Here is a 14564-nt window from a genome sequence, read left to right as displayed (position 1 = left end):
CTGCATATGACCGCATTCAGCGAATGCCGGCATGCGATGGCATTGCCCTAAAAGTATTCCCCCATTATTCTGTATTTCTATTCCACTCAGTTATTTTTGGCTATAATTACACTCTTTTGAACTTATTACATGCACGAATTTTAAGCACCTCATATCCCGCATATTATCTCTCACTTGTGTTGATTGTGTACCTGTGCGCATGCGCTGTTTTTGTGCCCATAGGCAGCACTTTTCGGTTCGAGGCACTCATGCGTAGATCCACCTGTGCGCAGCAATGTTGAACTACGCAGTGTGACAACGTAGGGGTTGACGCACATATACATACATACGTGTGTATAGGTATAATTATGCATACATATGTACTCCTTTGTGCTGTTACGTCCACATTAAATTGGCATAATAAATACATATACATACATCTGATATTATTTTAATTTGTGCTCGGACTTCGGAGTAAATATTCTTTGTTTATTTATCTCTCAAATTGTTATTGGTTTTATTTTTGAATTTATTTGTCTAAATTATAAAAACAATAATAATTTTTAGTATTATTTAACATTGCATATGCGTTAGCATAGTTAATTACTTAATTTAACCTGCTCTAAGCGCTCGCTCTTCGTCACCTCTCCGCACTCGTAGCGTTGGTAATCAATGATTGTCACGTTATTTTCCTTCAGTACCTCGCCCACTGTGCGATCAGGATCGATCAAGTACTCCTGATGTATGAGACAAGTCTCGTCGTCTTTATTGGCCATTGGCTTATCTTTGCCTTCCTCGCCAATCTTCACGGGATTAAGTCCTACAATATGCTGGCAAATATGTTTTTGAAGCTCTTCATCCACACTTGCCCCGCGAAAGGCGACAATGGCACCATATTTGCCGATTTGTGTTGTGTTCTCGACTGCGGCCACATTGGTGGACGTGGGATGTGCGTACCCGGCTAGTTGTAAATCATTGCTAGTTTTAAAGCATATCGCACGTTTGATTGAGGCATTTTCGCCGACAGCACCAATCAGTAATGCCAATTGATCGCCCAGTGTTTTGCCATCTGTAGTACGGAGTTTCCGCAACGCCTCAGCCTCGAAGCCAAGCTATTGGATTGTACAAGAGAATAAAGTAGAAAAAATAGTAACAATATTGCGTTTATGCTTTAAAAATAGTAAATTGGATTTAACAAGATGATTTTTCTTCGTAGATAAATAGTCACTTGATAGGAGCATAAAATAAAGCTATTTGCTCTTCACCACAGAGCGCGATAAATTTAGAAGCGAGATAAATCTAGGTTTATGATTTTTTGTTTGATTGCCCATGCAGTACAATCGGATGCATTTTTGTAATATACAACTTAACTTTTCTTCCACAGCCAAAAAAGGCATAAATCGCTAAAATGGTTATTTCAGTTTAATGTTTAGACTTTTATGCAAAAATGTTATGTTGTTGTTGTAGCAGCATAAACATTCCTCATACCTAGATGGAGAATGCTGCTGGAATCACAGTCCTTCGTCGGATACAAATCCGGGCCGTTCCGGTAACGTTTGTTTGTTTGTTAACAGTAATAGAAGCCCCGCCAGTGTAGGGCATATCACCGGTCGTCTTCGTCTAGCTCATCTAAAGGTAGGCCCAGGAAACTGGCTGTTTCGACGGGTTGGGTCCAGAGGGAGAGGGGTGTTAGATGAGTCGGTTTTAGAGGGCATGTGAAAAGGTGCTTAGTGTCGTGCGGGGTGCCTTCAGATGCTGGACATATGTTTAGTATGCAGGGGTCGGTTCTGGATAAGTAGGAGTTTAACCGGCTACAGTATCCAGAACGTAATTGTGCCAAGGTTACGCGGGACTCTCGGGGAAGCTGGAGCTTTTCGTCTGCAATAGGTGGTGGTTGGACTCCGATAACGGCATTCGGAGGTCGGAAGCCCGATGAATGTCGTTAATGGCCTGTCTGTACACTGTCTGATCCTGGAGTGGTCTGTCTGTTTTGTCCTGGATCTCGTCCACGTAGTTGAGGAAGTGTCTCCTGATGTGCCTGGGAGGTGGCTCAGGCTCGAGCAGGTGTCTGCATGGGTGAGGCCTACGGTGACACCCTAGCAGAAACTGCTTGCCGATCATTTTGTTGTGCTCCTTAACAGGGAGCATGTGAGCCTCGTCATGCAGGTGTTGAATTGGGGACATCAGGAGACATCCTGTCGCGGTCCTAATGACAGTATTTTGGCAGGTCTGGAGCTTTGTCTACTGCGTATTACTGGTTCCAGGCGCGGCATAGTTGAGAACCGGTCGGCCTATTGCTTTGAAAGTCGACAGCAACATTTCTTTGTCCTTGCCCCAAGTGCTGCCGGCGAGCGACTTGAGCGGTTGTGTGCGCTGAGAAGGAGAGCAAGCTGTCAAAGGTGACTCCTAAAATTCTGGGGTTATTTACCGTCGGTATTGGGGTATCATCGACGTGCACCTGAAGTTTCAGCTTGACCTCCTTTGTCGAAGTGGTAAAAAGGGTCGCCGTGGATTTAGTGGGAGAAAGTTTTAAGTTTCTCGCAGTGAAGAAGCGAGAAAGGCGGGCGAGGTAGTCGTTTACTTTGGAGCATAATCCATCAATGTCATTGGCCGACGCCATTATCGTGCAGTCGTCGGCGTATGAGACCAGTGAGACCCCCTCTGGTGGCTGGGGGAGTTTCGAAATACAATATAGAAATTAAAAAGCAAGGGTGAAAGGACACCACCCTGCTGTACTCCTTGCTTTATTTTTCTCTGTTTTGAAGTTTGGTTTCGAAATATCACCGACGAGTGACGATCACTCAGGTAGTAGTTCGCGGTCCACCTTTTCAGCCCTGGCTGGAGTGTCGACTGTAAAATGTCATCTAGTAGCGTGGCGTGGCTGACTGAATCGAAAGCCTTTTGTAGGTCCAACGCTATTAGGACAGTCCTCTCGCAGGGGCGGTTTTGGTTTTGCCATTCCCATGGCAGCCGGTTACCGGAATGACTCGGGTTTTTCCCGACCAAGGGCTGCCGCCCCAGTATACTAGCCCTGTCTAGTGTACCGTATCTCCGGTAACGTCGAGCCGTTTGCCGCGGCAACGATTTTGTTAGCCTTTTGGATTTAGTATACCAGAGGATATTCTATTTTGTTTCAAGAAGTTAATTTTAAAAATCAGATACAAATTAGCCTTATTTTATACTTACAATTCGTGAAAATGTTATTTTAATAACCGTTAGTGAATGCCGCTCCATACATACCTTCCACAAGTCACCATCAAAATCCGTGATTTCAGTGTACTTGGCACAAATGCGCGACACGTGATCGACGAAATTTTTGAAATGTTCATTACGTGCGACAAAATCGGTCTCACAGTTAACCTCTACCATGGCGCCGATATTACCATGAATAAGTACGCCTACTAAACCCTGAGCTGTAGCACGTTCTGCAAGCTTTGTCGCCTTTGACCAGCCGAGACTTTGCGCTTGTTCATTTAACCATTTTTCGGCCTACAAATATTCGTTTCTTATTATGCGTATTTTCATGTCTTCAGCAATAAGTATAAGGCTTACCAAATTTATATCATTATTATGCATTTCCAGTGCTTTTTTGCAATTGGCGAATGTGTAGCCGGTCTTTTTGCGTAGTGCCGCTAATGCGCTTTTCTCAGCGCCAGCTAACACTAGACGTGTTGTGTGGAATGCACGGGTAAAGTGCTGCAGCAACATGCTTATTATTTTACGATTTTTCTTTTATTTCCCTTGTGGAATAGCGGCAATAGACTACACTGCTTCAAACTTGTTGGCTGTCTACCGGAACGACACGTGCAAGAGCTGCCAAGGAAACCAAAGTTTCATGTTTATTCATTGAAAACAAATCAAATCAATTTTCAATTTAAAGTCGAAGAGAGCAGACGTTGTTGAAATTGCGTGAAGAAAAAATTAATTGAATATAATAAAGCTATACACAACGCCGCTTTGTTATTGCAGAAAGTGAACATCCTTACGAGAAGCATCAAAGAAAAATTGTCCGCCAGTTTATATTCTGAGCACCGCGGAAAATACCGTTGATACGCGAATTAAAAGTATCGAAGTTGGCAGCGGCGCTGGTGAGCGATTTTTTCACTTAATTTTTATTTTAAAACAATTAAATGTGTTATAAAATCGTCAATTATTACTTTTTGGTCAATTTTTCTTGGTTGCACAATGAAATGTGTGCGGTTGAGGTTGTCAAATTGACATTTGTTTTTTTTGTGTAGAAAACACTAAATAGAAGCTGCCATATCAGTGAAATGTGGAAAATAACACCATTTCACATGTAGATGACGCTATGCGCTGAGCGGAAGTGTTTGTGTTGTGAAGACGCTAATAAGCGCAAAATTGTATTGCCTGCAAGCGAAGAATAATGTTAAAATGAAGGGATGGCGGTTTTTTCTCGGTTGACGGTTACATGCAAATTTATATTTCGAGTGCTGTTGTAAATTCTTTTCCATAGAAAATTTATGTGTGCCATTTACTCAACCAAAGGAAAAACTAAATGTCTAATCTTGCTATTATAGCTCTACCAGCATGGCGCAGCCGTCCACTTCCAGTGGTGCCATTAAACGACCCTGCTCGAATCTGAAGCTGGTGTATAATCGCCCCAAACCGGATGTACTTAATAGTATTTTGAAATCGCGCGCTAATCCTCGCTACCGATCACGTCGTCTATGGTATGAGTTGAATATGCCGGAGTGTACGTCTACAATATTTGATGGCAAAATGTTATCCACGTCACTGCCGGATAGCCTGTTGTGTCACACTCGCGAGATGCGTACGAAAAATAAACAGAAAGCAAGAAAAAAAGAAAGTAAGTGCAAGTAGTTGTGTGTGAGAGAAAATTTCCACAAGCGGCAACGGCAAATGGCTGTCTTACTCCTTTTTTATTATGCATTTTTTTTCACAGGACTACGCACCTACATGGATATGCGCATGGAACGTGAGAGTTTTCGCCTGAAATTAGTGGAGTTAATTGCATGCGATGATGGGGACGTTGAAATGGTGGACGAGGATGGTGTAGAGAAATTTCCCAACAAGAAAGAAAAGCAAATGTTGCGATACTACTATTACATTAAACATGGCATCGATACGATTCATGTGGCGTCCATGAGCAGTCATGTACTCAAGAGGTGAGAGGCGCGATGCGATGAGTAATCCTTTCGAATTATTCATTTTTGCATTCTTGGTTTTCCTTACTTAAGGATCAAAAAACTTATTAGACCCGAGCTAAATAAATGGCAAACCGAATTCAATGAAACCATTAGCGAAATTAAGGGGGACTACACGTTCGCTATGAAGAAGGCAGTTATTGATTTTGTATTGAATAATTCGCTACAGGGCTTGCGCAAAGACAAGGAGCAGCTATTAACACCGGAACGAAAGGAGGTCAAAGTTATGATGAATCGCTGGCGATATCGGTAAGTGAAACTTTCGTTTGGATTTACAAGAGCGCCCTGGACTCCAGCTGCCACTTGCCCAAACAATTATTGATATTCTGCTTAGTTAAAAGCATTACGTGTGGGAGCAAAGTGATAATTTGGCAACATAAGTCTTTCTGTTCTCAACTTTTGTCCATTTTAAAAGAAATTATTGTATTTTTTCACTACTATCTACTTTTACTAATTTTTACAAATATGAGCAAAATTTGCTTAATTGAGAGAAGTTCCGCAATGTTTGCAGAAACTTACAACTACAGACGTAATATAGGTCCGTTTATGAGATAAACAATTTGTTATTGTAACAATTGTTACAAATTATCAAGTTTTGGTGTTCATGTACACAAAAAACTTGCAAAGTAGGGGAAAGTGAGAGAACAAAATGACATTTCATTTTGAGGGGAAGTTGAGTGTTTCTCCTAGATACATTTTTTCTTGTAAGAATTGCAAGAGAGCAAAAAAAGCTGATCGCAAGGTGAAAATTAGCATGAATTAAATTTTGCGATCGATGTTGGAATGGAATGTCCTTCATCTCACAGCGATGATGAAATGGAACAAATTATTGGGGAGAAAATGAAATGCATCGACGCTAAGCTCGTTATTTTGAATTTTATTTCCTTTATTTTTTGACGTCTTATAATTCGATTTAGCCGGCTGCACGCACGAAAAAATATGTCGTTACCTTGCTCATTAGTGTTACCTTGCTCATTGCCGTTACCTTGCTCATTTGTCGTTACCTTGCTCATTGCCGTTACCTCGAATGAACTGCAAGCGAAAGCGCGGAACGAACGACAAAGCAAACAAAGCAAACGAACGGCAACGTTCGACATCTTGCTCTCTCCTACTTAAGTGAGCGTATATGTGTATGTATATGCGCATATGTATGTACATATATAAATTCACGTATTTGTATTTGCATATGCCTTATTGATTATTATTAATTTGATTTACTTGAAGAATTTAAAATAAAACCAAGTTTGTTAATATAATAATACCTGTTGTTTTAATGTTATTATTATTTTTTAACGTGATTATGTTATGTTATGATATGTTATGTTATGTTATGTTGTGTTATGTTATGTTATGTTATGTTATGTTATGTTATGTTATGTTATGTTATGTTATGTTATGTGATGTTATGTTATGTTATGTTATGTTATGTTATGTTATGTTATGTTATGTTATGTTATGTTATGTTATGTTATGTCATGTTAAAGTATATTATGTTATGTTATGTTATGTTATGTTATGTTATGTTATGTTATGTTATGTTATGTTATGTTATGTTATGTTATGTTATGTTATGTTATGTTATGTTATGTTATGTTATGTTATGTTATGTTATGTTATGTTATGTTATGTTATGTTATGTTATGTCATGTTAAAGTATATTATGTTATGTTATGTTATGTTATGTTATGTTATGTTATGTTATGTTATGTTATGTTATGTTATGTTATGTTATGTTATGTTATGTTATGTTATGTTATGTTAAAGTATATTATGTTATGTTAATGTTAACTCATTCTCTATATTCATACAAAATATCTATCAAACAAATAAAATTAAAATTTTCTTTTGAAAAATACATCCATTCAATTAGTATTTTCTTATGACGTTATCACGTTAAACTATCGTCAGTAAACCGACTTTACAGACAACCTCTTTTTTTTAATTTAATACTGGGTAACTCAAGTGAAAAAAGTTTTAATTTTTGTAATTTTTCCTGTCAACAATTTAATCGGCTGTTCGTAAAATTTGCAAATTGTTACTGGTTTTGCGTTCTTGTACTTTTATGATATTTTTCTCTTTGAGATCGAATGTTTCGGATTTAAGTTACTGGCAAGATACTGGATAATTGATAATGGTTACATGAACACACCATATGTAAAAAATATGTTATCTTAAAGCCCATATGCCAAATAGAGGTTAGTTATAAAAAGTGTTACCCCAGCTGATAGATAGGAGAAAATAATAATTTCTGGATTCATAAACATTCGTACGCTAATCCACTTTCGCACAAGTTTTCTTCATCTTGATTGCCACGATATTCGTTAAAAAATGGTGCAAGAACCTTGGGTCTTTAAGCCTCTGTGGCTTTGGCGCTTTGAAAGGGGCCACGGTAATATATGATAGGAATTCGAGTAGACCTAGGACTGGTCTTTTAGTATTATCTCATCTCACTAAGAGGTTAAAAACGGGTGGCTGAGGTTTGTGATTGCATCTGCTTATTTTTCTGACGATGCCCTGAAAGTGGCACCACCTGGGAAAGCCATCAGCCTGGTGTGGTTTTGTAAGCGGCGCAATTTGGTCCTTCCTTTCTGTTGCAATGTAATGATCGAGGATCTCAGCTGTTCGAGTTTATCGCTTCGTCTTGCCTAAACAGAAAGCCTGTTCATGTAAAAATCATCCAGTAACTTGCCAGTAACTTTATTTCCGAGAATTCGCTCGCTAAGAAAGTACGTGAACGCAAATTTTAAAGTTTTGCGATCAGCTGATTAAATTTTTCGCAGGAAAAATCACAATAAATAAAATACAAATTCAGTTAAGGTACCGCGTAATAAATTAAAAAAAAAATAAAGCAAATAAAATGCAAAATAACGAGTTTAGCATCCAATGATTTTATTTTCTCCACAATAATTTGTTGCAAGTCATCATCGCTGTCAGATGGATGTGCAATTGCAATCCTCAAATTTTATTTAATGCTAATTTTCACTTTGCGATCAGTTTTTCTTCGCTCACTTTCAAATTCTTAGCAGTAAAAAATTGTAACTTCTCCTCAAAATGAAATGTCATTGGTGTGGTCTCTCACACCAAAACGTGATCAAGACTTGGGTGACAGTCAAGAACTGGAGAGTCGTTGCCAAAGATTCGTGTTCAGACCAGGAGGCCTTCCTCTTCCTCTGCCAGCACCAGCTGCTGCCATACTTTCAGAGCCGGCGTGTTTGTTTCCATTCGCACGATATGATCTAGTCAAAAGAAGCCGCTGGATCAATATTCGCTGCGCTATGTCTATGTTGTCGTAAAGCTCATTCAGCTCATTGTTCCATCTACTACGATACTCGCCGTTGCAAACGTGCAAAGCTCCAAAAATCTTCCGCAGAATCTTTCTCTGAAATACTCCAAGGAATGCCTCATCGGATGTTGTCATCGTCCAAGCTTCTGCGCCATACGTTAGGACGGCCATGATGAGAGTCTTGTAGAGTGTTAGTTTTGTTCGTCGAGAGAGGACTTTATTACTCAATCTCCTACTCAGTCCGATCTAGCACTTGCTGGCAAAAGAGATTCTTCGTCGGATTACAAGCCTGCCATTGTTATCGGTGTTAACTCTGGTTCCTAAATAAACGAAGTATCTTACAACTTCAAATTATAACTGTCAACAGTGACGTGGGAGCCGATACGCGACTGCGCCGACTGTTTCTTTGATGATAGGAGGTGCTTCGTTTTGTCCTTGTTCACCCCCAGATTCAGGCAGAACTAAAGCGGTTGTTAAGGCCGATAATGTTAATATTATCGTCAATACGTCATTCGGAAAACGTGCATGCATGGGAATAATATGACAGTGATAGCCAAATACTGCGATGCTAGTTTCAAGAATACCACCTTGATCAAAAAGTTTCCGGAACAACCACGAGGTGACGCTCTAAGTCAACTAATTTGAGTAATTTTTTTTTTTGTTGGGTCGCCACATCTGTGTTTAACATTCCTACTAAAATTTTATCGCCATTTCTTGACATTTGTAAAAGTTACGCCGCCTTGAGTAAATCTACCTCAGTACGTATTTTCGATATTTTACAGTTTTCGAAATGGTTTTGAATTTACAACAACTAGCTTGTATTAAATTTTGCGTTAAAAATGGATTCAATGGTGCGAAAACCTTAGAAATCTTGAGAAACTGTTTCGGTAATGGAACTTCAAAGAAAACAGCCGTTTACGAGTGGCATGAATGCTTCAGATTGTGAGTGCTTAGAGGGTGTTGAACACTACGCTGGTCGTCGACATAGAAAGCTGATGTTGAAATAAAGTGAAAGAAAAGTTGATCAATAAAAAAATACAACGAATTGCCCATCAAAAAAGAGGTTGTCTGTAAAGTCGGTTTACTGACGATAGTGATAACGTCATAAGAAAATACTGATTGAATGGTTGCATTTTTCAAAAGAAAATTTTAATTTCATTTGTTTGATAGATATTTTGTATGGATATAGAGAATGAGTTAACATTAACATAACATAATATACTTTAACATAACATAACATAACATAACATAACATAACATAACATAACATAACATAACATAACATAACATAACATAACATAACATAACATAACATAACATAACATAACATAACATAACATAACATAACATAACATAACATAACATAACATAACATAACATAACATAACATAACATAACATAACATAACATAACATAACATAACATAACATAACATAACATAACATAACATAACATAACATAACATAACATAACATAACATAACATAACATAACATAACATAACATAACATAACATAACATAACATAACATAACATAACATAACATAACATAACATAACATAACATAACATAACATAACATAACATAACATAACATAACATAACATAACATAACATAACATAACATAACATAACATAACATAACATAACATAACATAACATAACATAACATAACATAACATAACATAACATAACATAACATAACATAACATAACATAACATAACATAACATAACATAACATAACATAACATAACATAACATAACATAACATAACATAACATAACATAACATAACATAACATAACATAACATAACATAACATAACATAACATAACATAACATAACATAACATAACATAACATAACATAACATAACATAACATAACATAACATAACATAACATAACATAACATAACATAACATAACATAACATAACATAACATAACATAACATAACATAACATAACATAACATAACATAACATAACATAACATAACATAACATAACATAACATAACATAACATAACATAACATAACATAACATAACATAACATAACATAACATAACATAACATAACATAACATAACATAACATAACATAACATAACATAACATAACATAACATAACATAACATAACATAACATAACATAACATAACATAACATAACATAACATAACATAACATAACATAACATAACATGCTGTTCAAGCAAGGTAACGACGCATGAGCAAGATAACGACGCATTTTTTGGTGCGTGCAGCCGGCTACATAGAATTATAAGACGTTACACGTCAAAAAATAATAATAACATTAAAACAACAGGTATTATTAACAAACTTGGTTTTATTTTAAATTCTTCAAGTAAATCAAATTAATAATAATCAATAAGAAGGCATATGCAAATACAAATACGTGAATTTATATTATATATGTACATATGCGCATATACATACACATATACGCTCACTTAAGTAGGAGAGAGCAAGATGTCGAACGTTGCCGTTCGTTTGCTTTGTTTGCTTTGTCGTTCGTTCCGCGCTTTCGCTTGCAGTTCATTCAAGGTAACGGCAATGAGCAAGGTAACACTAATGAGCAAGGTAACGACACATTTTTTCGTGCGTGCAGCCTGTTAAATCGAATTATAAGACGTTATCACGTCAAAAGTTGGCAGAAGACTTGAACATTATTTATGGATCCATTCAGGACATTGTAGTTAGCGATGTAGGTTTGAACCGTGTTGCTCGTCCCAAAGATGAGACGTTAACGTGAAGAAATGTGTAAAAAAAAAGGAAATTATTTGTGGGAAAAGAAATCGTAGATTTTGCACCATGATAACACACCGTCGAACAGTATCATCATTATTCGTGAATTTTCGACCAAGAACAAAACGAACACCATCCAACAGTCATTGAATTCCGCTGATATAGCCTCTGCGAGTTCTATCTGTTTGATCGGGTCGAAAAACCAAAAACCAAAAACGGAGAACCACTTCGGCGTTTTAACAGTCAAATGGAAGTAATGGAAAAATCTAAGATGGCTCTGAAGCCTATATCGAAAACTAAAGTCCCAGGCTAGATCAAATGCTGGTATAAGTTCGTTGCAGTTGATGGGGAGTACTTTGAAGGTGGTAATACCACTTTTTTGGAATAAACCTCAATCAAACAATACGGCCAGTGAATTGCAAGGGATGCCCCGAAGCTTTACGTCACCAAAAGCCTTTGTAATACTGTAAAATTTCCACAAATAAGGAGTTCAATACCTGCCGCTTATTGATTTTGCTCTGTGCATCTGACCATTCTCACGATAAGGGAAGTGCTGGCTTTGCTTCTGTCCAAATTTTATTTATTTTTTGAGTCCCCAGTTTAAAAAAGATGCCCAAAAACGACGCTTCCATATAAACTTAAAACGCAATTGTAACTTCATTTAGTCGGTAAAAATTGCCGGTTGTAAAAATCGGAAATCGGAAATATTAAATATTAATTTACTTTTTTATGCAAGCTTTTTATTAGATCTTCGTGCTTGTTGGTGTCACGATTTTTCAAGTTAGTCGCAATTTCCACTAATTACTAAATTAATTTCTCTGATGTCATTTTGCAAGAATGTATCAGCCAGAGTTTACCTCTGGGAACTGCTTATTTAAAGCAAACGACGGCCGGTAATCAAGTGCATTGTGAAAAGTGTAACCAGTCAGATCCAAATTGCAGTGAAGAGAAAAGTGAATAAATTGAAAATGAGAGCCTTTATTAAAATTTTATTGACTTTTGGTAAGTATTATTCGCACCTCCATACATACATAGGTATTTGTGTGTATATGACAAAGTACTTAAACATTATTTTATCCTTCTCTATCTAATATATTTAAATTTTTTTTTAGTTGTAACTATGTTGTTGTATAGTTTGCCCGTTTTAGCCCTTCGACGGAAGGCTTTGCTTTCGGATGGAAAGTAGAAAAAATTAAATTTGCTGTTTCCTGTTGATGACAACTGTAAAGTATAAAGGCTAAACGCGATTACAAATACATGCATATGCACTTAGTATGTATGTATGAGGTTAAATTTTTTTAAATTTGATATTACTTTTGATTTTATGTAACAAAATTGTATAAAATAATAAAAAAACGGAGAGCGAATGATTGATTTTTTTATATCGAAAAAAGTGACCATAGATCAAAGAATATTTTTTTCGTCCCCTTAGTATTAAAATAGCCTATAAAGTTTTTGATGTTTTGAGAAAATGAATTTCAAACTTTTTGTCGAAAGTAGCTCTCACTCAAATTTCGTTATGTCTGTAAATATACATATTTTTTTGACTGACGTTTTGACCCACTTTGTGGAACTAGAATTTGACAAAATTTTGGCCACATATAAAATCGACGATGGATAATCCAAAAATTCAATAAAAGAATAATAGCCTATGAGCACATAGGCCATTGTTATACTAAGGGGACGTTTTATGCTTCTAAATACGAATTTTATTTTCGACTTTTTTGTTTCACATTGCACCCCGTTGCGGCGCCCCATCAGTAAAGTATAGATTTTTGTCATAAATTAACTAGTGTGAAAAATCGCCTTAAGAGCAGGGCAAAAATATATAATATACTCAAACCTCTGCTTCTACATCCTTTAGAGCTACAGTCTGTGTCTGAAGAAAAGAACCGGTTTTTTCGTAACTTCAAGATATATTTCGTCCTGCTTTTTGCTGCATAATAGTCCCACTCAAGGGCTACGACGCTAATGCTCACTGAGGTTAGTGTCGTTCGAAACTTTCCCGTAAACGCAACCAAACAAAAATGAGTGAGAATTAGGCGAAGCGTTTCGAGGCGGTATTTTTATGCACGCATTCGAAAGGGCCGAAATTATCTTAAGCCGTGGCTGCAAAAGTGATTAAAAAATCAAAAAAGTTTGTTGTGATATGGAATCAGCGGTGTAAGGTGTACAAAATGCCGATGACTTTTCCGAGAGCAGCTTGAAGCGAGTGGCGACAAAAAAGCAGGATAAAGTGATCGTCCAACTTTTTAAGCGGAACTCTGCTTTGTGAATACGCCAAGCACGATCAGTTCTTGCTAAAAAAGGAATAGATGTGAGTATCAACACCATCGAACGTCGACCGTCCCACATCATCACAACCATTGCTCTCAGAAAAACACATTGAGAAACAACAAAACAAGAAAACGGCGTCACAGTATTGGACTGGTCTTCCTAGTCTCTAGACTCCAACCCCATTGAAAAAGTGTGGGGAACTTTGAAAACGCATCTTGCCGGAAGGCCAGTCCATGATTTAAAGCAACACGTGCGTGAAATTCGCAAAATCTCGTCCTGTTTCACGGTAGGCAGGAAGCATCGATAGGTTGCACAAAAATGTCGACAAAAACTTCAAGCCGGGTTGTATTTGTTGATGATTATAGGTGCAAAATCCGTTGGAATTGAAATCCTACCTGCTCCTTTTCAAAAGTTATTCATATTTTTATATTTCAGGTTGGTACAATTTGGAATAAATATCAAAAGTTATTTTCTAAATAGATATGTAAAAGTGTTGTATACTCAATACATGGTATATAATACGTATATCAATATTATGTAGCTATATTATATATAATAGTTACGATAAATGCCGCTAGGTGGCAGAGGGCAGTCGAGTGATTCCCGCAATAAAAAAGTACAGTTTAAACTATTAATATTAGTGTTTTCTGGCAAATGTATTTTCTAGTTTTAGAAATTCTTATATGAGAAGATTAATGAATAATGAATAGTCAGCTGAATAGTCGGGTGAATAGTCAGCATCCGCTTAGTCAGCATCCGCTTTATAAATGCGATCATGAAGAAAATCGCACAAAAGTATGCGCTCTTTGTGGGAAAAAAATTATTTAAAATTATAAAATTTATTTCTTGCTATCTGAAAAACATAATGAAGTTATAAAAAAGCACATTAATGGTGAATTTAATATTTATAATAGTAAATTCCCAAAAAGTTTATGTAGCTCTTGCCGACTAACTATAAATGAATATGGAAATGATATTTTCAAAAGACCTTGTTCAATTATACCCAATTATGAGGATCTTAAATTATCAAAAGAAACAAGAACGATGTGTTGTAATTGTTACATCTGTCTAACAGCACGAG

The 14564-nt window shown here is 36.7% G+C and overlaps 2 protein-coding genes and 1 long non-coding RNA gene across 3 annotated transcripts in view; 2 read left to right on the top strand and 1 right to left on the bottom strand.

Annotated features, from left to right (window-relative positions):
• Positions 1 to 469: 469 nt before the first annotated feature.
• On the bottom strand, positions 470 to 4082 carry LOC129249185 (elongation factor Ts, mitochondrial). Its single transcript, XM_054888851.1, has 4 exons — positions 3966 to 4082; positions 3532 to 3792; positions 3220 to 3468; positions 470 to 1091 (listed from the first exon to the last, which is right to left on the bottom strand). Exons 2-4 carry the CDS (start codon positions 3685 to 3687, stop codon positions 579 to 581), a joined length of 918 nt encoding a protein of 305 aa, XP_054744826.1. The 5' UTR covers positions 3688 to 3792; positions 3966 to 4082; the 3' UTR covers positions 470 to 578.
• The window catches only part of LOC129249186 (dynein axonemal heavy chain 7), a 104225-nt gene continuing 93623 nt past the window's right edge, over positions 3963 to 14564 (top strand). The window contains exons 1-4 of the mRNA XM_054888852.1: positions 3963 to 4067; positions 4518 to 4807; positions 4904 to 5126; positions 5199 to 5414. Coding sequence (XP_054744827.1) covers positions 4528 to 4807; positions 4904 to 5126; positions 5199 to 5414 — 719 coding nt within the window. The 5' untranslated portion in view covers positions 3963 to 4067; positions 4518 to 4527. The remainder of the gene's footprint in view (positions 4068 to 4517; positions 4808 to 4903; positions 5127 to 5198; positions 5415 to 14564) is intronic.
• LOC129249187 (uncharacterized) lies at positions 12070 to 12573 on the top strand. Its single transcript, XR_008582643.1, has 2 exons — positions 12070 to 12208; positions 12319 to 12573. It is a non-coding gene; the product is annotated as an uncharacterized LOC129249187 (long non-coding RNA).

The sequence above is a fragment of the Anastrepha obliqua genome, chromosome 5 (genome assembly GCF_027943255.1).
Source record: "Anastrepha obliqua isolate idAnaObli1 chromosome 5, idAnaObli1_1.0, whole genome shotgun sequence".
Taxonomy (NCBI): Eukaryota; Metazoa; Arthropoda; class Insecta; order Diptera; family Tephritidae; genus Anastrepha; species Anastrepha obliqua.
This window is presented reverse-complemented; position numbering and strand designations above follow the sequence as displayed.